Source organism: Ochotona princeps, chromosome 16 (genome assembly GCF_030435755.1).
Source record: "Ochotona princeps isolate mOchPri1 chromosome 16, mOchPri1.hap1, whole genome shotgun sequence".
In the NCBI taxonomy this organism is placed as follows: Eukaryota; Metazoa; Chordata; class Mammalia; order Lagomorpha; family Ochotonidae; genus Ochotona; species Ochotona princeps.
In genome coordinates this window covers 12,902,798-12,928,211 of record NC_080847.1, presented here as the reverse complement: position 1 = coordinate 12,928,211, position 25,414 = coordinate 12,902,798, and the positions used below count along the sequence as shown (strand labels likewise).

At 48.0% G+C, this 25,414-nt stretch overlaps 1 protein-coding gene across 2 annotated transcripts in view; it reads left to right on the top strand.

Moving 5' to 3' along the window:
• Positions 1-25,414, top strand: part of WWP2 (WW domain containing E3 ubiquitin protein ligase 2) — a 122,272-nt gene that overhangs the window by 4,120 nt on the left and 92,738 nt on the right. For both annotated transcript variants that reach the window (XM_058675112.1, XM_058675113.1), the window contains exons 2-4: positions 9,423-9,507; positions 16,704-16,851; positions 17,185-17,306. In XM_058675112.1, the coding sequence (XP_058531095.1) occupies positions 9,438-9,507; positions 16,704-16,851; positions 17,185-17,306 (340 nt within the window). In that variant the 5' untranslated portion in view covers positions 9,423-9,437. The remainder of the gene's footprint in view (positions 1-9,422; positions 9,508-16,703; positions 16,852-17,184; positions 17,307-25,414) is intronic.

The following is a 25,414-nucleotide window of genomic DNA, read 5'->3' as shown; positions in this document are numbered from 1 at the left end:
GTACTGGCTTTCCCTTGCCTTTTAATAGACTCTGGCTGCTGTGTGGAGGAGGAGTGGAGGGGAGCTGGTGTAGAACTGAGAGATGAGGGACACAGCCAGTGACACGCTGCAGTTGAGGGATGCATCCTTGGTGTGTTTTCAGGTACAACCTGTAGGGTTTGTGTGTGAGCTGAGTCAGACGGGAGGATGAACTGCATCCAGAGTGACTCCAGGGTCTCCAGTCTGAGTACCCCGAAGAGAGGAGTTGTTGTCAACTAGGCTGGGAAAGACTAAGAGCAGAGAGGGAACGCAGTTTTATTTACATCCACATTGTAGGATTTATCACAGACCTCCAAGTGAAGGTACTGTAGGCAGGTGTAGAAACAGGTTTGGTCTGGAAAGAAACATTTTGGAGCTGGTATCATATTTGCAGTGAGGAGATGGCTGAGGTCACGCAGGGAGTAGCATGGACATGTGATGAAGATGAGTGATTCTTGCTGGACGTTAGCTCCTGAGATCTCGTAGGGCTCCAAAGTAGCTGTTTTAACTACAGCACAGCAGTGTGGTCTGTCTTGGACGAGCTGGTTTTCTCTCCTTTTCGCTTACAAACCCTTTTGCAAACCGCAGGCTAATGGGCTGGTTTTTCTGAAGGAAGCTGTTCTCCCAACTCTGCCTCTTTGTAGTGCCAGTTTCTGGAATCCATCTGGCATTCTGGCCTAGCAATCAACTCAGAGACCTCCAGGAAGGATGGGAAAGAGACTGTTCTAACCGATAATGGATTTTTAATGTCTAATCAAACATGCGTCTAGCACGTCCTTGCTGAGTGTTGCACGGTGTTACAGATTTGAAATAAACACCCTCCCTCAGATGGGCAGAGCCACCTAATGCGAGGTAACATCGTGAGGAAGGGAGCAGCCGAGTTCCGGTTTTCAAAATCACATCTGGGGTTCCATCCTTAGATGGGGAGTTTGGAGCTAGCAACACAAAACCCCACTGAGGTCAATCAACCCCAGTGGGAGCTGCTCTTGGGTGATTTTGAGTCATAGCCGTTATGGACTCTGGAACTTCTGAGAGGTGGAACAAAAGGGAAGGTGCTGTTTGCTTTTGATTCCAGTCCGTCTTTTTTTTTTTTTTTTATAAGATTTTTTTTTTTTTATTGGAAAAGTAGATACAAAGAGAAGGAGAGACAGAAAGATCTTCTGTCTGCTGGTTCGCTCCTCAAGTGGCCACAACAGCTGGAGATGAGCTGATCCAAAGTCAGGAACCAGGAGCTTCCTCTGGATCTCCCACGAGGGTGCAGGATCCCAAGGCTTTGGGCCGTCCTCGACTGCTTTTCCAGGCCACAAACGGAGTTGGAAGGGAAGTGGAGTAGCCAGGAAATGAACCAGTGCCCATGTGGGATCCTGGCACAGGCAAGGCGAGGACTTTACCCACTAGGCTACTGCACTGGGCTCCTGCCCAGTCCTCTGAACTTTTCCATGCCTTTTGCTTCTTGTTTAGTCATGAGATCTGCTGTTTTATTAACCTGTGATTCAACTGTGCTTCCAGGATTCTACCTCTCTCTCTGTGTCCCTCCCTTTTTTTTTAATGTGCTTGATTTTTATACGGATGTCATTTGGTAAAGTTTGATTCTGTGTGATCGTTTTTCAGTATGGGCCTTTGGAGAATGGAGAGCTACTTAATGCTGGACAGAGGAAGAGGCCAAGAGAGAAGCTCTGGTGTTGGAAAGAAGAAAGCCGTGTCAGTGGATGCTAGGCTCCTCTATGTTTAGAAATAAGCAGCCCTGCCTGCGCCTACCGCTGCTTAGTCAGAAATAAAATCTTGGTGCTGGGGGTATTTTTTGTTCTTCTCTGGCTCAGTTTTCTACCCCGGTGTGTTCCTCTTAGGTTCAGTGCTCAGTGGGGCTTCTTGGTTCAGAGCTGGGTTAAGAATGATGGAGACTGAGGTGCTTGCTAGTGCCAAAGCCTAGAATCATTCCATCAGGGCTGGGTAACTTAGTCTGTTGTCAATACTTATTCATGTATTTATTTGGAAAGTAGAGTGAATCAGAGACAAATGGAAACCCTGCTTGCGTTGATTCATTCCCAAGTGCCCGCAGCAGCCAGGTTTGGGCCAGGCAGAAGCTGGGAGCCCAGGACTCAGTCTGGGGCTTACATGTTGCTGACAGTGACTGCAAAACTTGCATCATCTGCCATTTTTCAGGGTGCATAGCTGGAATTAGGGGTAGAGGGGGTGCTAAGACACAGGCCTCATGAGAGGAGATACAGGCATTCCAAACGGCAGCTTAATTGCTCTGCCAGTTGCCTGCCTGTCCTTCTATGAAGGCGAATTTTGTGTATGCATCAAATAATGTGTGTACATAGGAAAAAAAACATAACATTTTGAGATAATAGCAGTTTTTGCTTTTCCCTTTTTTGTTATTGATTTTTGTTCCACAGTGGTAGCGGCAACATTTTTTTTAAGGATTTATTTATTTTTATTGCAAAGTCAGATATATTCAAAGAGGAGGAGAGACAGAGAGAAATATCCTCTGTCTAATGATTCACTCCCCAGGAGACCTCAATGGCCAGTGCTGTGCTGGTTCAAAGACAGGAGCCTGGAGCCCTTCCGGGTCTCCCACATGGGTGCAGGGTCCCAAGGCTTTGGGCTGTTCTCGACTGCTTTCCCAGGCCACAAGCAGGGAGCTGGATGGGAGGCAGGGCTGCAGGGATTAGAACCAGTGCCCATATGAGATCCTGGCGTGTTCAGGGTGAGGACTTTAGCTGATAGGCCACAGGGCTGAGCCTGATAACAGCAACTTTTTTAGCTGTCTTCTGTTACTGACTTCAGTATTTCCAAATGACATCCTTCTACTGTTAACTCCTAGGTTGTGAGCTTTATGTGTGATTGTTGCACTGTGAAAGAAGAGGATGCTCTCTCTGGATAGTCTCTGGTGACACATACTTCTTAAACCTCTGTTTTTTTTTTTTTTATTACAGTCATGTCATAATTTAAGACTAAAAAAAAATAGTTTCTACTGATAGAGCCAGCTCTCCATGTGTGATTTATACTCTAAATGTCTTCAACATCAGGCTGAAGCTGGGAGCCAGGAACTCTAGCCACATCTCCCTATTTGGGAGCAGTAACCCTGTAACTGACGCGTCATTGCTGCCTTCTGGGGTCTGCAGGGGCAGGAAGCTGGAGTCAGGCGCTCTTACTGGGGTGTAGGTGTAGAGTAAGTACTTGCTCCCTTATCATCATTTTTCGTTAGATTGTATGATGGAGCTGGCGTTGCACCGCAGCTACTGCTGGGGACGGCAGCATCCCATGTTGGAGTGCTGATTTGAGTGTTGACTGCTCTGCTTCTCAGCTGGCTTCCTGCTAATGTGCCTAGGAAGGGAGGAGGTGAGAGCCTAGGTGTATGGGACCCTGCACGGAGACCTACACGGAGTTCCTGGCTTCTCGGTTCAATGTGGCGCAGCCTGGCTGTTGCAGCCATTTGGGAAGTGAACCAGCAGGTAGAGAATTTCTGTCTCTTTCTAATGCTCTACCTTTCAAGCAAATCTTTTTTTTTTTAAGATTTATTTTTATTGGAAAGTCAGGTTTATATAGAGAAGGAGAGACAGCGAAAATTCCTCCATCTACTGGTTCACTTTCCAAGTGGCTGCAATGGCTGGAGCTGAGCCCATCTGAAGCCAGGAGCCAGGAGCTTCTTCTGGATCTCACCTGGGTGCAGGGTCCCAAGGCTTTAGGCCGTCCTTGACTGCTTTCCCAGGCTACGAGCAGGAAGCTGGATGGGATGTAGAGCTGCTGGGAAATGAACCAGCATCCATATGGGATCCCAGCACGTGAAAGGCGAGGACTTTAACCACTGGGCTACTGTGCTGGGCCCAAATATTGTTTCCATTTTATTTTATTTTATTTTATTTTGAATGTTGTTTACATAGTTGATGTAACCCATGAAGACTATTGAATAGGGTGCAGAGGGTCGAGGTGTCGGGGAGAGGAGGTAGGACAAATGCTTCCAATTTTTCCTTTTCTTCCCTTTTTTCCTGTATGGGGATGCTGTTCTCAGCTGTCAACCTGTATCAGTACCAGGGATGAAGATGTCCCCTGATATCATCTTAGAAACCCTAATATGGAGAAGAATGTTCCAAGGGTATTGTCAAGCAAATCAATCTTTAAAAAATGTTAGGTGAGCTCAGAGAAGTTAAACAATTCTGTGTTTGAGCTTATGATCACAAATCACATTCCCAGTTGAGCCTCATGATATTCCAGGATTAGCTTTCCCTTGTCAAACAGCTCTTGTTTTTCCAGGAGTTAAGTTTTCCTCCAGCGTTCTAATAAAGCTGCTGTACTTCGTTCAGTGCAGTGGCGTGAGTCTTGTCACCTGTTTCTTCCATTTAATTTCTTGGAAATGACACGTCCTGTACCGCCTGCCTCTGACTGGCTGCTGTCCAGGTCTGCCGCCCAGCAAAGCCTGGGATGTCTGTGTCACGAATCCAGGAATTCCTCTTGTCCCTCTGTGTAAATACCCAGGATCCTCCATCTTGATTCTTTCCTCCTCATGAAGTACATGTTTCAGTGGCTTTCTCAGAAAGCCCGTTTTGGAAGTTACTCTTTTTGAGACTTTGCAAAGCTGGAAATGTCGTTGCCGTCTTCTTGGTTCTGTGATTCTAGGTGGACATAACAGCCCCGAACTTGAAAGCACTGCGCTGTGCTCTGGTCTGGTGCCATTGTGGTTGCTGTGCGTTGCAGGTGGGACTGGGCGTTTCCGCAGCCCTAACAGTCATGTTCTAGAGTTGGGTGATGTTCCCCGCCTTCAGCCGTGCCTGGAGGCCTCACATTCGGTGCAGCCTTCTGGGAGACTCATGGTTCTGTCTCTTGCTTGCTAATACAGAGGGGCGACTGTATACAGTCCCTTACAGAGGCCCTATTTTAGAAATGTGTATCAGTGCTCACATGTCAGATATGTTCGGAAGACAGTGTGATATTTATGTTTCTGAGATTTGAGTAGATCTAGCAGGCTTAGGGCACAAGGTTTGACTTCTCCCTTCCTCTTTCAATAAATCTGTTGCTAACTTCATTTATGTGGTTCGCCACATGTCTGTAGCCTTTCATTGTATTTTAAACATTCTCCCTCTTCCACAGCCTGTGTGAGACTTATACTATCCCTGCTTTTTTTTTTTTTGTAATTACTTGGCTGCAGTTACTTCCTACCCACGTTAGGGAAAAAACACCTGAGTAAGCGTGCAGTCCTTTGTGTGTTGCTGAGACAGGTGTAAAGGCCGCACTCAGGTTCCATACCACCTGGAGTGCCTGCTGGGGTTAGCTCCGGTGCTGCTGCCTTGGGAACTGTGTCTAAGGTGAGAGCTTGACACAGGGGCCACCAGGTTGTTGTACTTTCACAGTGTTGGGGTCTGCCTTCCCTTCCATGCCCATGGTTGTTTTTCTTTATTGGAGTCTGGAAAGCCTTTACAATCTTAAATACCTTCCTGGTAATGTCAGGGTGCTACCAGCCCTTTGAATGTGGAACTGAAGACCAGGCCTCGTGCAACAACATGGATTACAGTTAACAAACGACGGGCTGTGATTGAGAAAGACACCTGAGGAGGCGGAAGCCATGGCGGCCCTGTTTACCCTGAGTCACCTGCTCCCCAGTTGGCTCTGTTTCTTCTTTAGGGTTTATCCAGATGATTTTGTTGTGGGACCATGAACTATAGATCACAAGGTTTGCTCTTTCTCCCATTTAAGGCCTCGGGGAGTTAGGATTTGCATTCGCTGAGTTAGGACCAAAAGCTAAAACCAGCTGACACCCCGGAGAACAAGCATGTATTGCTCGATCTCAGCCACGAGGCTAAGAAGCACATTGAATAACTGCCCTTCTTGAGTGGCCTTGGGAAGGAACGCTCCCAGGAGATGTGAAGATTTGTAAAAGATTCTTTTATTTTTAAAGTCTATAAATAATGAACCTCCAGCTTTTAGAACTTTAACCTGTTATACTAAAAACCCTAAAGCTTAATTTATAGTCATTAATCTTTCCTTCATTCCTCAAGATAGGATCTCTTTTTCCCTTTAAGATTGTTATTCAGTTATGGAAAAGATCAAACGCATAAAATGGTTCAGATACTAAGATAACAAACAGTCATAAGAACCGCCATCTGGACTTAATGAGTTTGAACATTTTGTCGTATTTGCTTCAGAATTCTTTTTTAAAGATGAGATGTTGCTGCGATAGCTCTCCCTGCTTGCTCCAACTGTTCTGCCCTCTCCTTTGCTGCCTCAGCACAAACTTCTGTTCCAGGCTTAGCGTGGCTCCCTGCCCTCCGTGCTGTCACACTGCATCTGCAGCAGCGTGTACAGTAGTTCTGTGTCGGTTCATGAGCTGGATGGCGGCCCGTTTTAGAGATAAGGGTGTCACCATTGCCGCATTCGTGGGCCTTTGGGTCTCATAGGCCTTTGCTGTCGGGAGCGTTGCTTTGCTTGCACATGGCTCCTTCTGCCTGTATTGGAGTGTCCCCCTGGAATAGAATCCTAGGGGACGCTGTCTCTGGGTCTTTCAGGCTGCTGGCGGTGGCCGGGTGACATCAGATCTGTGCTGCCTGCCAAGCTGATGAGACCTCTCGCCGATACTCGCTGTCAGAATGCTGATGTCTTTCCAACTTGAGGGGCAGCAAAGAAAGCTGATCTTTTTACTGCTTTGCTGACAGATATTTAGACTAAAAGAACTAAAACATCTTTTTTTTGTTGTTTAAAGATGTATTTATTTTTCTTGGAAAGTCAGGTTTATAGAGAAGGAAAGAGAGGAAGTTCTTCTGCCTGCTGTTTCACTCCCCAAGTGTCCTCAAAAGCTGGAGCTGAGCCAATCCGGAGCCAGGAGCCCAGAGCCTCTTCTGGGTCTCCCACACACATGCAGGGCCCCAAGGCTTTGGGCCATCCTCAACTGTTTTCCCAGGTCACAAGCAGGGAACTAGATGGGAAGTGGGGCCATCAGGATTAAAACTTGTGCCCATATGGGTTACTGGCGTGTTCAAGGTGAGGACTTTAGCTGCTAGGCTACAGCGCCAGGCCCAATAATCATGTCTTAAGGCTGAACAACCGTGAAAAGTAGAGTTAGGAGGAGAGACCACACACAGATGGCACGGAAGAAGCTATTGTGCTGTGAAATTGAGCAGGACTTTTAGAGTATTTTATGCAGCACTTCCTGAGCATGATTCTCAGCCTCCAAGACTCTTTGGGGCTTGCAAGGTCAGAAGTGTTTTCATAATAACAGAGTCTTTCTTGGCCTTTTCACTGTGATCTTGTTTTACACTGTTGGTGCAGAAGCATGTAAATAAAGCTGTCCCGTGCCCAACAGGGATCCAGCTGTGCTGCTGCCATCATGTGCTTGGCCACAGTACACTGAATGACCAGAGAAGCAGCAGCCAGTCTCACTGAAAATGGCCTTGATGTGGGTCAGCATTGAGGCAACGGATAAAGCTACTGCCTGCGATGCTGGCATCCCTTAAGGGTGCCAATTTGAGACCCGTCTGTTCTACTTCCCATCCAGCTGCCTGCTGATGGCCTGGGAAAAGCAGCAAAATATGGCCAAGGTTTTAGACTCCTGCTCCCACCCCCATGGAAGACCTGACCCGTCCCTAGCTGTTGGTGACATTTGGAGAGTAAATCTTTGGGTAGAAGATCTTTTTCTGTCTCTCCCTCCCTGTCTCTGTAAATCCTTCCAAAAAAAGTATTTTTTTTTCTTTTTAAAGGATGACCTTGATGAAGCAGTAAAATCCATCAGTTTTTATTAAGTCTTGACTTGAACACGTCTTTCCAATATTCTCTACATTAAAATTAGAGCTACACCTCGCACACTTCATATCTTTGAAAAAATGAAAGGTGTGCTGAGAAAAGGCCCTTGTGCAGTGTTTGAATCAGGAGCTGTTGTTGTTTTTTTTTTTTTTTTCTGAAATACCATTCTTGCTTAAAAAGCAAGTATCAGACAAACTGAAAGTACTAGGCTTGAGCATTTGACAGACTTTTTTTTTTTTTTTTTTCAAAATGAATGAAGTGAGCCTGACATTTCAAGGAAAGCAACTGGCTATGTTTGTTGCCAATGACAAGCCATGATTCCTTAAGTGAAAACTGGAGTTTTGGAACACCCGTATGTACCACCAGCAGCTCGACAGCTATGCTGTGCTCACTTTCCTGATGAGAACAGTAGGGATATTCACAAATGTGCTCTTTTGGTATTGTACAACAAAATACGTTAAACCGTTGGAGTATCCACCTGATACAGTGAACCAATATTTGTCAAATGACAAATACCAATGCTCCAAAGCCCTGGATGAGTGAAAGGCCCTTTGAGAGCGCGAGGTGGACTTGGGCGTCCAGCCAGAGCCGGCCACTGGGCACTCCTCTTCTCAAGGGTTTGCCAGCCACAATCTTGGCATATCTTTGGAGAAGCCGGTTCCAGTCTTTGGCCAAACAAACGAACCTGGATTCATTGTCATTTTGTTGTTAAAGCTGTGACTTTGCTTTTGGAGAGATCTTTTTAGACTTCTTCCTCCAGACATGGCTGTCACTTAGCTCCCCTGTCCTTTCTATACTCTCCCAGGCCCAACCAGATTCAGTAGTCAGTGCCAGACAGGCAGTGCGGGAGCCACTGTTGGGCAGGTGTCAGTATATTCCTGTCTCTGTTCCCTTTAAGTTTTTTTTTTTAAAGATTTATTCATTTTTATTGGAAAGTCGGATATACAGAGAGGAGGAGAGACAGAGAGGAAGATCTTCCATCCGATGATTCACTCCCCAAGTGAGCCGCAATGGCCAGTGCTGCGCCGATCCGAAGCTGGGAACCAGGAATCTCTTCTGGGTCTCCCACACGGGTGCAGGTTCCCAAAGCTTTGGGCCGTCCTCGACTGCTTTCCCAGGCCACAAGCAGGGAGGTGGATGGGAAGTGGAGCTGCCGGGATTAGAACCGGCGCCCATATGGGATCCCGGGGCATTCAAGGCGAGGACTTTAGCCGCTAGGCCACGCCACTGGGCCCTCCCTTTAAGTTTTAATATGAAGACCAAGTGCTAGAGCTGGTGCCATGGCTCAGCTCGCTAATCTTATACCTTCAAGTGCTGGCATCCCATAATGGCACTGGTTTGTGTCTTGGCTGCTCCACTTCCTGTCCAGCTCCCTACTTACGGCCTAGGAAAGCGGAAGAGAATGGCTCAAGGCCTTGGAACCCTGTGTTTGCATTGGAGATCCAGGAGAGGCTTCTGTTCTGGTCAGATAGGTTTGGCTCCGGCCTTTGTGGCCACTTGGGGAGTGAACCAGTGGATGGAGGATATTTGTCTCTCTTTCTTTCTGTAAATTTGCCTTTCCCATAAAAATACATAAATCTTAAAAAAAAAAACAAAAAGGACCGAGTGCTTGGGTTCTCCAGCCTTCTTGCCAGGGACCCTCTAAATCCACGGCTCTGTCTGTCTTGCAGTTTCACGGTGATGACATGGCATCTGCCAGTTCCAGCCGACCAGGAGTGGCCCTGCCTTTTGAGAAGTCTCAGCTTACTCTGAAAGGTAAGGCAGCACTGGCCTGATGCCATGGGTTTTCCTTTTGTCTTCCAGCTCAGTCTGTGAGGAAGAGGTGGGATGATCCTGCCTCTGGACCAGGAGAGTTGAATTTTGTGAAATAGTGTGTGAGTGTGGCTGCTGCTTCTCAGAGGATTGTCCAGTGTAGCTGGGGTTCTTGGAGAAGGGGAATGGGAAAACTTTTGGCTGCAGTTCTGTACTGTTGGCAGTTCCTCCCTACTCCTGCTCCAGGGATCTTTGCTGTTCCTGCCCGTTTTCCCAGGTGGTCCCTATGCAGCCTTGCGGCTTTTAAGGCTGCCAATGCAAGGTCACTCCAGATTTCTCTCTCTAGAGTGGGTCTTTCCTCTGACCCCCAGATTTGTATACCTCGTAGCCACTTCATCATCTCCACTGGCATGTGGTAGGAACATCTGAACCGACTCACCATGCACAGCACTGACCTCGGTTTTGTGTCTGGCTGGTGAGCCCGTCCGGCTGGCTTGTTTTTCAGAATGTACCAAGCACTCAGCTGCTTCTCAGCACCCTTCCCGCCCCGGCCTCGTCCTCATGACCTTGATCTCCACCCTGGCTGAGGGCAACACCTCCATGCCTGTCTCTGCCTCTGCCCTTGGCCTTGCCCTGGTCGGATGCTCATGCAGCAGCCAGCCATCTTATTAAACACAGAGCTGGATCCTGTGCTCCTCTGGTCATACCCACACGGCTCTGCGTCTCTCTAGGAGTGAATCCCATGGCCTGTATGCCACGACTCGCGTTCCTCCTCTGTTACTGCCCCACTTTTTCCTGTCCAAACCACATAGGCCTCCATGCTCTTCACCGCACACACTGCGCACACACATAGGCTCATGCTGCTGGGCCTCTGCACATGCTGTACCCACTGAGGGAGTTGATTTCATTTTGTTTCCTCCTCTACTGGGTCTTTGTTCAGTGACCCTAGATCCAAAGCTACCCTCTTTGCCGGGCTCCTCCTGTCTGTCCACCTCCCTTCCTATTTTACATTTTTCTTCTCAGCCTTTGTTGCTACACACATGCTAGGTATTTTTATTTATTGTCTTAAACTTGCCAATAGAATGTAAGCTTCATGAGAAAGTGAACTGGTGTCTCATTTGCTCATTGATGATAACCCAGCTGTGGGAACCCTGCCTGACACCCCAGGGCTCTCGGGGAGCTGACCACGTGGCCGACTGCTGCTCTGGCAGTCTTGACTCTGGAGGTGGCCCGACGTGGAGCTGCTGCCGTGGTGGGAGCCGGCTGCCGAGTCAGTGCTGCACCTCTGCTACCAGCTTCTGCGTTTGTGTCCTGACCATGCATTTGGGTTCTTGCTGTGTTTCTCAGCACAAATTTTGACACACTCATATGGGTCACAGTCCTTTACTGCTCTCTGGTCCTTCATGACCTCAGAAGAAATCAGGAATGCCAACCTCTTGCCTGTCCTTTCCAGGACGCATCGAAGGGGGTGCATTCCTGCAGTTTCAAGGGCCAGATGGCGTTCTTGCGAGGATAGCTCTCTCAGCAGAGTCGCTGAGTGCCTGTGTCCCTCGTCTTGACATGTACAAGGTGTAATCAGACTTTCATGAATCTGTTAAAAGTGCTGTTTTCCTGGTGTGGTTGTATTTTCCACTTGTTTTTTTTTTTTTTTTTTAAGATTTATTTTTATTTTCATTGCAAAGTCAGATATACAGGGGGGGAGGAGAGACAGAGAGGAAGATCTTCCATCCGGTGATTCACTCCCCAAGTGAGTGTAACGGCCAGTGCTGTGCTGATCCGAAGCCAGGAGCTCTTCCAGGTCTCCCACACTGGTGCAGGGTCCTCTCCTACTTTCCCAGGTCACAAGCAGGGAGGGAGCTGGATGGGAAGTGGAGCTGCCAGGATTAGAATCAGCACCTATATGGGATTCCGGTGCATTCAAGGCAAGGACTTAAGCAGCTAGGCCACTGCGCCGGGCCCTCCGCTTGTTTTTTTTTAACATTTTTTTTTTTTTTAAAGATTTTATTATTATTGGAAAGCCGGATATACAGAGAGGAGGAGAGACAGAGAGGAAGATCTTCCATCCGATGTTTCACTCCCCAAGTGAGCCGCAACGGGCCGGTGCGCGCCGATCCGAAGCCGGGAACCAGGAACCTCTTCCAGGTCTCCCTCGCGGGTGCAGGGTCCCAAGGCTTTGGGCCGTCCTCAACTGCTTTCCCAGGCCACAAGCAGGGAGCTGGATGGGAAGTGGAACTGCCGGGATTAGAACCGGCGCCCATATGGGATCCCGGGGCGTTCAAGGCGAGGACTTTAGCCGCTAGGCCACGCCGCCGGGCCCAACATTTATTTTTATTGGAAAGTTAGATTTATAGAGAGGACGAGAGACAGAGAGAAAGATTTTCCATCTGCTGGTTCACCCCCCAAGTGTCTGCAATGGCCGGAGCTGCGCCATCTGAAGCCAGGAACCAGGAGCTTCTTCTGCGTCTCCCATGTGAGTGCAGGGTCTCAAGACTTTGGGCTGTCCTTGACTGCTTTCCCAGGCCACGAGAGAGAGCTGGACAGGAATTGGGATACAAACTGGCACCCATATGGGATCCCTGCGCGTGCAAGGCGAAGATCTTAGCTGCTAAGCCATGGTGCCGGGCCTGGCCTGTTCTTTTTTTATTGTCTGTTTCTTACTGAGTAATTGCTTGTTTGGGGGTGTGGTGGGTTCTTTAAACATCATAATTGTGTTTCTTTGGATATTGTATCTGTTCTGGTCCTTTTGAGTTGAGAGGGATCGCAGTTTTTGCTTCCTCACCGAACAACAATTCCAGGTCACAGCAAAGTCTTCCCATAGGACTGGGGACATGCTGTGGTCCCTGATGTGGCCGTGATGTACAGGGACACACACCAGTTTCTAAGGATTGCTCTACTACGTTTCTGCAAGGTCAACTTTCTTACTAATGTGGGAGAGCTAACTTGATAATATAACTGCATCTCATTATATACACATTTAACTTCCGGACATTTGATAATACTCTCTAGGAAGGCAGTAGGGGGAGAAGGAGAAAGAACAGTTTGCACAGCGTGGGTGTGTTTCTCTCCCATGTGTTCGCAGACAGTGCCTGCAGAGTAAATTGGGGGTGTGACCATATGGTTCCTTCCGTGCCTATCCACAGTGTAATCCTGGGGTTGACTATGATTGTATCAGTACCCAAGAGCATACGTCCACTCTTACACTTGATGTGGAATATAAGAAACGTTCAAAGATGGAACGATGGGAAGCAGAGCATAGCAAAGGCAACAGTGGCTGTCTGGAACCTGTTGAAATGCCATGTGCCAGGCTCCGTGTGTGCCTATCCTAAGAGTGTTCAAAGGTTTGATTGTGTAAGATGCAATTTTTATATCATCTTAGTGACCCTAAAAGCCAAACCCTGAAGTGAGCATTTGGTGAAGAGTGCCTATGGATATTGTATTCTGCCAGTTTTGGAATATGGGAATTTTTTTAAGATTCATTTAATTGGAAAGTAATATTTGCAGAGATTTCTGTAAAGAGGGACACAGAGAAAGATCCTCCATGCTCTGGTTCACTCCCCAAGTGGCTGGAAGTAGCAGCAGTGTCTAGAGTTGAGCTGATCTGAAGCCAGAATCCGGAAGCTTTAGGGCATCCTGGACTGCTTTCCCAGGGCATGAGCAGGGAGCTGGAGGGAAAGTGGAACAGCTGGGACATGAACTGGTGCCCATGTAAGATCCTGGTGCATGTAAGGCAAAGACTTCAGTCACTAGGCTACCTGGAGTGTGGGAATCTTAATCAGGTCCTAGATCTGAATTTTTTTTTTTTTTTCTGTTGTGGATATTGATAGGACAATTGGCAAGGTTTGAGTAAGGCCTGTAGAATAAAATATAGTGTAAAGATGCTAAAATTCTTATATTGATCATTGTACCATTGGTTATGTTAGCAAATGTCTTTGTCAGGGCCAGTGTTGCAGTGCAGCACGCTTAAACGCTGCCTGAAAGGCCAGCCCTCTGAATGGGTGCCGGTTCAGTTTCCAGCTGCTCTGTTTCTGATCCAGCTCCCTGCTGGGCTCTTTGGGCCCCTGAAACCTGTGAGGGACACAAGCACGGAGCTCCTGGCTTGTGGCTTCTGTCCGGCTCTGTCCCTGCCACAGCCACTGTGACCTTTTATGGGGGCCAGCCAGCAGATAGAAGATCTCTGTCTACCTCTCCTTTTCTCTTTGTAATGTGAACTTTCCAAGAAATAAATAAGTAAATGTTGAAAAGTGTTTGTTACACTGAAGTCTTTAGGAGTAGAGGGCCACAGTGTCTACAGCCGACTGTCAGGGTTTAGGAACAACTGTGCTTCTATATGAGGGAGAACCAAAGAGAGAATGTGACAGTAAAGCAAATTAGTCAAGTTAATACTGCATGATTCTGAGTGACGTTTGTAAGAATTACTTGTTGGAAATTTTCTGAGTCTGAAATAATGTCATGAAGTTTAAAAAGTAGAAAGGAACGCCTGGGGAGATTTATTTATTTTTATTGGAAAGTTACATATACAGAGAGGAGGAGAGATAGAAATATCTTCTGTCCGATGATTCACTCCGCAAGTGACCGCAATGGCTGGTGCTGTGCCAATCTAGAGCCAGGAGCCAGGAGACAGGAACCTCCTCCAGGTCTTCCACACAGGTGTAGGGTCCCAAGGCTTTGGGCCGTCCTCGACTGCTTGCTCAGGCCACAAGCAGGGAGGTGGATGGGAAGTGGAGCTGCCGGGATTAGAACCGGCAACCATACGGGATCCCTGCACGTGTTCAAGGTGAGGACTTTAGCCGCTAGAACACGCCACCGGGCCCTTTTTTAAATAAATTTTATTTTTTAAAATGATTACGTGGTTGATCAGGGGGGGAAGGATTGAGGTTTAGGGAAAACGGTGTACTCATTGATTCCAAATTTGCTGTTTCTTCTTGTTATTCCTGGGGGAAGGGGAGAAACAAAGGGGGAAACCACTCTTGACTTTCCACACGTCCCAGTCCCCAGGGATGAGGAACCGCCACCTCATATCAACCCAGAGTCTCAATGTGTACACATTCCGAGGGTTCTGTCCAAGTGGTTTGAATAGATCTGAAATGCTGCCGATGTCACCGATCCGAGGATGATGTCACCCTCCCAGGGTCCAATGGCTCCATTCACCGAGATTTTCTGCTGTCATTGTTTGTTTGGGGTGGTTGTCCAGTTAGCTCTGTGCTTCTGTTACAGCACCAAATGTGCTGCCATATTCTCCTTTTACAACAGCACCTATGTCCACTACTGCACCTTTTTCAGTAAGTAGGACATGTTCTTGCAGGCACTCCATGGGGTTTTAAAACATAAATTTAAAATTTTATTTATTCATCTTCATTGAATTTGAGAGGCAGAGAAGCAGAACAACACGACAGTCTTCCTGGTGTTGATTCATTCCCCAAAGTGCCTGTGACCGCCTGGGCTGTGCCCGGCCAAAGGTAGACTCTTAGAACCTTGTCCAGGTCTCTCACATGGCTGAGGAATTCAAGTCTGTGAGCTTGCACCTGCTGCCTGATGTGTGCACTAGCTGGAAGATGTATTGAAAGCCAGAGCACCGGGATTCAGACCAGGCACTGTGACCTGGACTGTGGTCATCCCAAGTGACATGTTTGACCACCTTGGAAAAATGCCTGCTTCAAAGGCTGATTTTTGGATAAGTTACTTCACCTCCATGAATATTAGTTGGCTCAGTTCTGAAATAACGAATTTAAATTTGTTGATTTTTAAAAGAAGATTATTTAACATGGAACTATAGGCCTGCTAGTGCTATCTTCCCTATCCCCAGCAAGGGCCTGCATAACTGCCTGCGGTCACTAGGTGGCCTCAGTAAACCTTGGTCTATGCTAGAGTACTTTGGTTTTTTTTGTTCTGGGCTGCCCCCAGCCCCACAAGCCTTTATTATTAGTACCTCCTCTGGGTATTTCTGAATCCTAGCTATGACTTATTTCTTATTTCTTGACTTCCTCCCTATTATTTCTTTGGGATTGGTAGGGGGGAGGGTTTGGCAAAAAATAACCTGCCCAGTTGTGGACTCCTGAACTGTCTCTGCCCTTACTGCCCTGTGAGGAAAAGGTCGGTTCCGCGCAGAGGGGAGCCCAAGCTGGGCTGCTCTGGGTCACGGATGAGGAGCGCCAGTAACATTCTGTGCTTTAGGGCACGGCATGGCATGTGTCCAGGATGCTTGGTCGTCGTGCTCTGGGGTCCCCGCCATGCACGGGACGCCTGCCCACCTGCCGGGTAGAACGGGCTTCGCCCTGTTCCCTGTGGGAGTTGCTTGCTGGTGCAGGTGAGCCTCAGAAGTGATGCCTCTGGAGAGGAAGTGCAGCTGTCTGGTAGGTCTGAGGGAGGAGCACTGAACAGCAGCTGTGCAAGGAAGCTGGGTCCTATCACACGCAATGCCGGCGGGATGCCCCTCTCCCTTGTGGGGTGCTTGTAAGCCTGTGTCCTCCTGGGTGATGAAATATTCCTTATTTCGTGTATTTATTGTGAGGGTTCGGTTAGATAGTTTGAACAGAGCGTAGGATCTGTAAAAAGTCCAACAAATCTGCTGTATGCTTTTTTTTTTTTTTTAAGGTTGTGTGGTTTGCGAAGACTGAGAAAGCAGAGCTCCGTCCCGTGTGTGTGTGTGTGTGAGGGGGTGGGTGTGTTTGTTGAAATCACTGTCCTGGGCCCTGTTTGAGTCTAGTGGGCTCACCCCTTCTGGAAGAGAACTGAGCAGTTTTAAGAACTTTAAACCATCCAAGTCCTTTGGAGGAGTGCTCAGAAGTGCATGTAAATAGATATTTTTGTGGTAATTTTCCCAGAGCAAAGCATTTTAAGCCAGCTTTTGAACAGCGAAGGAGAAGCTAAGATCTCCATATCATGTGCTTTTTTTGGAGCCATTTAGAAGAGTTTAGGGGGAAAGCCATTTTTAGAGAATTGGGGTAATGAAAGTCTGGAAGACAGTTTACCAACCATAGGTTGATAACCATAATGATACTCTGGTGATTTCAAGTTAGGGTTTTTTCCTGATGTCTATTCCCCCCCCCCCCCCCCCCCCCCCCGCTTTTCTTTGAGTTTTTTAAGAAACAGAATGAAACAAAATAGATCTTTTCAAAGCAGCAACCTAAGAGAGCCCAAGTGTTTGCCATGAGGGGGCGCCCTGAGATTCACTTGTGACCTTTTCTGTCTCCACTGGCCAGTGGTGTCCGCCAAGCCCAAGGTGCATCATCGGCAGCCTCGAATTAACTCCTATGTGGAAGTGGCGGTGGACGGACTCCCCGGTGAGACCAAGAAGACTGGGAAGCGCATTGGGAGTTCAGAGCTGCTCTGGAATGAGATCATCATCCTGTAAGAGAAAGTCCCTTCCTCACTCTTACGTCAGAAGGGACAGAGAGAGAAGGCTCTGGGCAGGGGCTGACGGGAGACCCAGTTTCTGGGGAGGCCTCTACCTGTGCTGCCGTGGCTCCCCAGGGTACCCCTCCTGAGGTGTTTCCTCCTCATTAGCTCACAGATGTGCATTATTAGCTAGGGGGCTGCAGGGTCAGCCTGTGGTGGCAGTGTGTGTGTATGCATCCTCCTGTTGGGACCCTAGTCCCCCAAGATGCCAGCATCATAGTGTAACTGTTGTCTTCCAAGGGACTGACCTGCTTGCCTGTGATGAACCAAGTCTTTGTTTTCCAGGAATGTCACGGCCCAGAGTCATTTAGACCTGAAGGTCTGGAGCTGCCATACCTTGAGAAATGAGCTGCTAGGCACCGCCTCTGTCAACCTCTCCAGCGTCCTGAAGAACAATGGGGGCAAGAGTACGTAGGACGGGGAGGCCGGTGACCTCTGGGCTGTGGAGGTGGTGAAGTGGGGGTTGATGGAACAGTCGGCAACGCAGTTTCCTCCAGCCCAAGGGCTGCGGAGCACTGCCCCTGGGGTGCTGTCCCAGAGGTTTAGGGATCTGAGTGCCACTCTGCCCCCATGGCAGAGTCCAAGGCCCACGGCATGGGTCGGGTGCAGTGCTCTCCTGGTTCTCCCTAAGGGGTAGAAATGTTCCCTGTGCCTCTGCTGTCTGTCCCGACCCATGGCATGTATGATGTGTGCATTCAGCCATCATTGCCTCCACTTAAATCATTGCTTCTCTGGTCTAAGCTCTGGGCTGAAACAAAGGAGCTGTGTGTACGGGTGCCCATGTGTATGTGTGCATGTGTCTGAGTAGGAGGGTGGTATTACAAATAGTGCCCTGTGCTTAGGAGGCACTCAGTAAACATTTATGGGGTGTTGGAATGTTCTGGAAGCTCCGTCTGAACTGTCTGGGTGCCCCTGTGCTGCATGGACATACCAGTCTTCATGAAGGTCTGTTTGTGGTCAGTGGCGTGACCAGGCTGGGGTTTGCGTTTTCCCCATAAAGCCTCTATTCAGAGCAGCACCATATGTGGCGAACTGAGGCCACAGAAAGAAAGGCCCCTTCTTTTGATGTCTGCTGTCGAGAAAATATTTTCTGAGATGGGGCTTAGTTAGGGAGACATGTGGGGCTGGAGTGTTGAGTTCTGGGACAGCGTTGCATTGATTCGTGATTCGTTTTTTTTTTTTTTTTTTTTTTGCCTGAGGGGCCTCTGGAAAGTGTGTGCACCCCTCTGAGCTTGTCCTTCCTGTTGGGCATGCAGGGGTGGGGGCCCTCGGCAGCCAGAGGGACTGTTTACAGCCAGGGACAAGCACCCGTCTGTCTGTACTTTGCATGGAGCTCTGTGATGCTTTGTCTTCTAAGTTGGTCTTGATTTTTCCCAAGCCTTAGCCTGCCTGTATAATTTGATTTTTCAGGAAGATTCTGCCTGTTGGTATAACATTATGTGGAAATATATCTGTAGACACTCTCCTGTTTGACTGCAGTGGCCAACGTAGGCAGCCTTTTCTGTCTTCATGTGCCCTGTCAACATAGAAGTCATTGTAGAAAAAATGGAAGTTGCTGAAAAAGCACACAAACCCAGGAAAATGAAAATTGCTGGTAAAACAACTATTAACAGTTTGAGATCGACTTCTTTCTTCTTGAGCTTCTTTTTTATTCCCTTTGTGCAGGTGCATATTAATATTTAAGATGTGAGTGAAACAAAATTAAGGTTACCTATGAACACGTTGCTTGGCAACATGCTTTTTTATTTTTAAAATATAGCCATCAGGTAGGGTGTTTAAGATGGTGGTTAAGATGTTAGTTAGAGGGCTGGGTATAGTTGTCTAGTGGGTCAGGTCCTCACTTTGCCCGTGCCAGTGTGGGCACTGGTTCATGGTTCAAAGCCTTGGGGGACCCTGCACCAGGCCCAGAAGAAGCTCCTGGCTCCTGGCTTCATATTGGCTCAGCTCTGACTGTTGTAGCAACTTGGGGAATGAACCAGTGGACGGAAGATCTCTGTCTCTGTCTCCTCTTCTCACTATAAATCTGCCTTTACAATGACAACAACAATGATGTTATTATTAACAGCAAAACAACAGCAAAAGATGTTGGTTAGAATGTGTCCAAAAAAAAAAGGGATGTTTATGTGCCACAATGGAGTGTGTGAGTTTGATACCTGTTACTCCTGACTTTGGCTCTTGCTAATGTAGACCGTAGAGGACAGCAGTGATGGCCTAGGTTATTGGGTTCCTGCTACACACATAGGAACTGGAACTAAGTTCCTGGTTCCCAGGTTTGGCCTTGACCCAGCTCTGGCTATGGTGGGCATTTGGTGATTGAACCAGCAGGTAGGAACTTGCTGTTATTCTGTCTGCCCCCCAAGACAGATGAAAAAAAAATCAGTAGTGCCTTGTGTGATAGCTTAATTGGCTAATCCTCCTCTTGCATGCGCTGGATCCAGTATGAGCGCTGCTTCATATTCTGGCTGCTGTACTTCCCATCCAGCTCCCTGCTTGTGGCCTGGGAAAGCAGTCCAGGATGGCCCAAAGCCTTGGGACCCTGTACCCACGAGGGAGACCCAGAGAAATTTCCTGGCTCCTGGCTGCAGATCAGCACAGCTCCAGCTGTTGTGGCCACTTGGGGAGTGAATAGCAGACAAGATCTTTTTGTCCATCTCCTTCTCTCTGTGAATCTGACTTTCTAATAAAGATAAATAAATCTTAAAAAAAATTTAAAGCCCCATGTTTATGTGCAATTTTTGTAAAGATTTATATTTATTAGAAAGGCAGATTTATAGATGGAAAAGTAGAACTAGAGAGGTCTCTATTATAAAAGGATTCACTGCCCCAGTGGCTGCAACGGCCAGAGCTGAGCTCATCCAAAACTGGGAGCCAGAAGCTTCTTCCAGGTCTCCCACATGGAGACAGGGGCCCAAGGACTTAGCCATCCTCCACTGCTTCCTCAGGCCACAAGCAGGGAGCTGGATGGGAAGTGGAGCGGCCGGGATACAAAGCAGCGCCCATGTGGGATCCTGGTGCGTGCAAGGCGAGGACTTTAGCCACTAGGCTGCTGTGCTGGACTGTTTCCAGTCCTTTCCCGTGTTTACAACAGGTGGACTCGCTGGATCGTGTGGTAATCCTACTGATCGTTTTCAGGAACCACCTTCCTGTTTTCTTTAGCTAGTGAGCACACACAAATAAGTGTGGTTTCTAATTATTTAAAAATAACAGTAGTCCAAATGTGAAAAATTAAAGCTGAACATTTGGATGCATTTTAGAGTTTCATCGTTAATAAGTACCATGATAAACTTGCAGGGTTTAAATCTTTGTGCTCGTTGTTGAAAATTCACTTGGGAAAAATTTCAGCACCACGGACTCACCAGGTTGAGACACTTTTGAAGGTTTTGAATAAATGTTGCCAGATTGTCCTTCAGAGCATTGTACCTACTCAGCCTCCTGTCAGCAGTGGCTGATTGCTGATTCTGTAGTGTTTTGGTACATGTTGAATATCAGTTGTGAAAACAAACAGTGAATCAAGCAAACCAAAAAAACCCCACAATCTTTTTGATCATTGTTATCATAATGCCAGATTTGCTTTATCTACTTATATTTCTTTCTGGTGGAAATATTTTAAAATAAATTTGAGAGACCCAGATGCCTTTCATAGATTCCTGGGCATGCATTCTGTAAAGAACGTTTTTTCTTGCAAAATTATGACCATATCATACCAGTGTTGATGTGAGTTCTTTGTTGTGTCTGGGTCCCAGTTCATGGACAAGTTCAGCTGGTTGTCATTGTGCTGTTGGTTTGTGTGAACCTTTTTTTTTTTTTTTAAGATTTATTTTTATTGTAAAGTCAGATATACAGAGAGGGGGAGAGACAGAGAAGAAGATCTTCCATCTGTTGATTCACTCCCCAAGCAGCCACAATGGCTGGAGCTGTACTGATCCGAAGCCAGGAACCCAGAGCCTCTTCAGGTCTCCCATGCAGGTGCAGGGTCCCAAGGCTTTGGATGAGGACTTTCGCTGCTAGACTACCGCACTGGCCCCCAACCTTTTTAAAAGATTTTTTTAAATTTATTTTTATTGGAAGGACAAGCCTGGAAATCCATGTGGTTAGTGGATTTGTCAAAGAAACCTATCCTGAGGGGACCCCAACCTGGCTTCTGTACGTGCCAGTCAGTGTGGGATCCAACTCAGCCCGTCACCCACATCAGCCTACACACACACACACTGGTGGTTGCAGTCACCTGGGCAGTTCTGTCCCCTCCCCATCTTACTAGCAAACCAATGGGTGCTGCAGCCTAGCTTAACTCTGCCCAACACACACTTTGTCCTTATCATGCCAACAGGAACTGCAGTCTAGTTGGAGTGACCCCTAGCAATCCCCACCAGCCTTGGTTCTTACACCTGATGGTGTTTACAGCAGACTTGTCTGGTCTGTCCTGCATCTCATTTGGCTTTTGTACACACCAGTGGATGCTTCAGCCTAGCTCATCCTATCTGACCCCACTATCCAACCCACACTCATGCTGATGGGTACTACTGCCTGTCCAGTCAGGTCCACCCCCAGCCCTGGTTCTTATGCTCACCAGTAGAAGTTGCAGCATGTCAGAGGGGTGCCCACAGTTTCCCTACTAGGCTGACTCCCAGCTCTAGTTCTTGGCTTTTCTAGGTGGTTCTGCAGTCTAGCCTGTCAGGACTTGCCTCCATTCCCAGCACCTGTCAGCTGATGCTGCAGCAGAGCTCAAGCAGCCTGCACTTACTCTGGCTCATGCATGCACCAGTGGATAAGGTTGCTTATCCCAGCCTTGCTCTCCCGCTGAACCAGCTCATTTGCAGGCCAACAGATATTGTAGCCCCCAATCCCAGCTCTCATGCTCTCCAGCTGGAGCAGTGGTCCAGCAGGGAATCCCCCACAATTCTCCTGCTGGGCTTGCCCCCCAACCTGGGTCTTAACGTGCATTGGTGTGAGCTACGATACAGACTGGCATGGCTTGCCTCATCTTAGCATTCACCAGCAGATGCTGCTTGGCCTGGCCTGCCTCCAGTTTCAGCTTATGCTAGTTGGCGTACAGCCTAGCCCAGACCAGCCTGTCCCTAGGCCCTGCCCTAAGGTGAACTGGCTGGCGTTGTGGCCCAACCTGGCCTGTCCCGCACCCTGTTGTAGTTCTCAGATCTGCCAGTGTGTACTATGAACTGGCTCAGCCTGGCCCACCCTATAGACCTGACCCACACATAATGCTGGCAGGTACTGTAACCTGGCCTGGTCTGGGTTGTGCCCAGCCTTGGTTCTTGTGCTCACCTTCAGGGCCTGCATCCTGACAGAGTTCTCCAAGTTCCTCTATCAGATCACCTCACGGTTGCAGATCTCATTCACACCAGTGAATTCTTTCCTCAGTCTGACTTGGTCTGTCTCCTGTCCTGGCAGGAACAGTGGCCTTCCCCAACTAGCCTACACCATTCTGGTTGTTACCTTTAGGCGCTCCAGCTCAGCCCTGCCCACCCCTAAACCAGCTCTTGGATGGTTCAGTGGGTGCTGAGACCTAGCCCAGACTGTCCTACACTGACTCTGGCTCTTGTGAGCACCAGTGGGTGCTGGAGCCTATGCCAGTCTGGCACACCCCAGATCCAGTCCTCACCCAGGCCGAAGGATGCTTCAGCCATGTCCAGCCCAGTTTGCTGCCCCTATTTTGGCCTCCACACTCAGCAGTGGAAACTGCATCAGTTGGATCTCTTTACCTCCCTGACCAGGCTCGCTTCCAGCCACATATCTTACACGTGCCAGTGGTTGCTCTAGCTCTGCCTGGCATAACCCATCATCACCCAGTTTGGCATTTGCCATCAGATGTTACAGCCTGACCTGGCCTGGCCTGGCCTGGCCCACCCCCAGTTCCGATTCTCATGGCTGGGCTGCAAAACCTAGCCCTGCCCAGCCTGCCCCCATCCCTGACTTTCATGCAAACTGGTAGATGTGATAGCCTAGCTTAACTTGTAGCCCATATACCCATGAGTGTTGGTTTGTTCCATGGTCATGCCTAACTCAGCCCATCACTACTCCTAGTCCTGAGCAACTCAGCTGGTATGGCAGTCCCATAGGGGTGAGCCCACAATTCCCTCATAGGATCTGCTCCCAGGAAACAGTTGTTTCTTGAGCTGGATAGTGCCATGGTCCAGCATAACAGGGTCTACCTCCTGCCCCAACACTTTGTGGTGGATGCTGTGGTGGAGCCCTGCCAGGCAGGCCCCCCAGCCATGGCTTTTGTGTGCATTGGTAGGCGGTGGTGACAGCATCAATCCCAGCTCAGGTTCCCCATGTGAGTGGGAATATTGGTTTGTCCCCAAAAGGTCCTCTGGTTTTCCTCCTCCAGACCACCCAGTCTCAGTCCTCTCATTTATCTGAAAGAACAGTAACCTGGTTGGTGAAAGTCCTCCAGAAATCACTCCTCACTTGTCTCCTTCTCCCACACATCTCCAGATCCATTCTCTGAGAAATCCAGAGTCCCTCATGCTCGCAGATCCCCAAGCCTGGTCTTCTGGTGGTGTGCTGTGCCAGCCTGGGGCCCTGCATGTCTACTCAGGGCCCTTGCACACTTGTGAATGCTCAGACACGATTTGGTGGTGTGCTGGCATCTTTAAAAAAAAAATAGGTGGGCCGGCGGCGTGGCCTAGTGGCTAAGGTCCTCGCCTTGAATGCGCCGGGATCCCATATGGCTGCTGGTTCTAATCCCGGCAGCTCCACTTCCTCTCTATCTCTCCTCCTCTCAGTATATCTGACTTTGTAATAAAAATAAAATAAATCTTAAAAAAAAAAGAGTGGCTCTTTGCCACCTATTGGACTTTAAAAAAAAAAAAAATAGGTGACTATGTTGACACACTGGTATGGTTAATACAATTTGGCATTAACCAGGCCCAGGGTCCCCGCTGGCTGTTTGCTGCTTTTCTCCCCGCAGTGTAGCATTTGCCTAGGTACAGTGCATCCCAGGCCATTGCCTACAGCTGGGGAGTATCTGCCTTTTCAACGTTTTCTTTTATACTTTGAAAAGCATTCCCCATTCTGAGAGCTGGTAGCCATCTCTGTTCCCCCCCCACCCCCCCCCAGATCTTTGTTCTTTTATCTTTTTGCTTTTAATTCTTCATCCAAATCAGATTATTCTGATGCTGGTATATGTAGGGATCTAATTTATTTCTTACCTGTAACTGGCCAGTTGCTGGAACATGACTCATTGGAAAAAAAATCCATCTGTTTCCCTGGTGGTTTGAGTTGCTACCTTCAACACACACCAAAAGCCAGTGAGTGCTTGGGGCTGCCTAGGGACTTTTCCATTGCTGAGCCTGTCCAAGTCCCTGTGTTAGCTGTGCCTCTGGGAACATTCTATTTTAAAATCTGGCAGTTCAGACTTAGTGGTTTGTTTTTTTTTTTAATAATCTACTTACCTCTTGTCTTTATCCATGGCATCATCACGCTGTTTTGTCAGGTTCTCCCCTCTTCCTTTTCTTTGGAAAAGAATCCCTTGGGATTTTCCTGGAATCATGTCCTATGTGGAGGTAATTTTATGCAGAGTTCCCATGTTGTGTGCTTCCACCCCAGGATATAGAAAGTTTCTCCATTCATTCAGACAGTTTTAAAGCTATCTTTAGGTAGACTCAGTTTTAATTTGCAAAAGCTTTGATGTTATTTTCAGTGGGATCTTCTTATGTCTTCTCATTCTGTGTTAGATGATGGTTCCTGTTTTCTACATTTTTCTCTCTGTTAATAGATTTTTATTTATTTGAAAGATAGAGTGACAGAGACAAATTGAGAGGAGGACATCTTCTATCCACCTTTTAATTTCCCAAAGTGGCTGGATTGGCTAGAGCTAGGCCAGGCCGAAGCCAGGAACGTGAGCTTCTTCCAGGTCTCCCCTGTGGCTCTGGCAGGGACCCAGGCACTTGGGCCATCTCCTGTTGCTTTCCCAGGAGCATCAGCAGGGAGTTAGGTTGGAAGTGAGCAGCAGGACTCAAACTGGTGTTTGGATATGGAATGTCCTAAGCTACTGTGCTATGTCAGTCTCTGCCTTTTTTTTTTTTTTTAAGATTTATTTATTTTTATTGGAAAGTCAGATATTCAGAGAGGAGGAGAGACAGAGAAGAAGATCTTCCATCCATTGATTCACTCTGGTCTACGGCCATATCACCCTGAACGCGCCCCATCTCGTCTGATTCACTCCGAAGTGGCCTTAATGGCCGAAAGTGAGCTGATCTGAAGCTAGGAGCCAGGAGCTTCTTCCAGGTTTCCCACGCGAGTGCAGGGTCCCATGGCCTTGAGCCATCCTTGACTGCTTTCCCAGGCCACAGACAGGGAGCTGGATGGGAAGCAGGGCCACCAAGATTAGATCCTGGCACCCTTATGAGATCCTGGTGCGTGCAAGGCAAGGACTTGAGCCACTAAGCTACTGCGGTGGGCCCAGTCTCTGCCTTTTTTGTAATCTGTCAGCTCACTGAATTCTTTATTACAGGTTTTCAATAGTTTGAGTTTTCTTTTTAGACATTTATGTGGA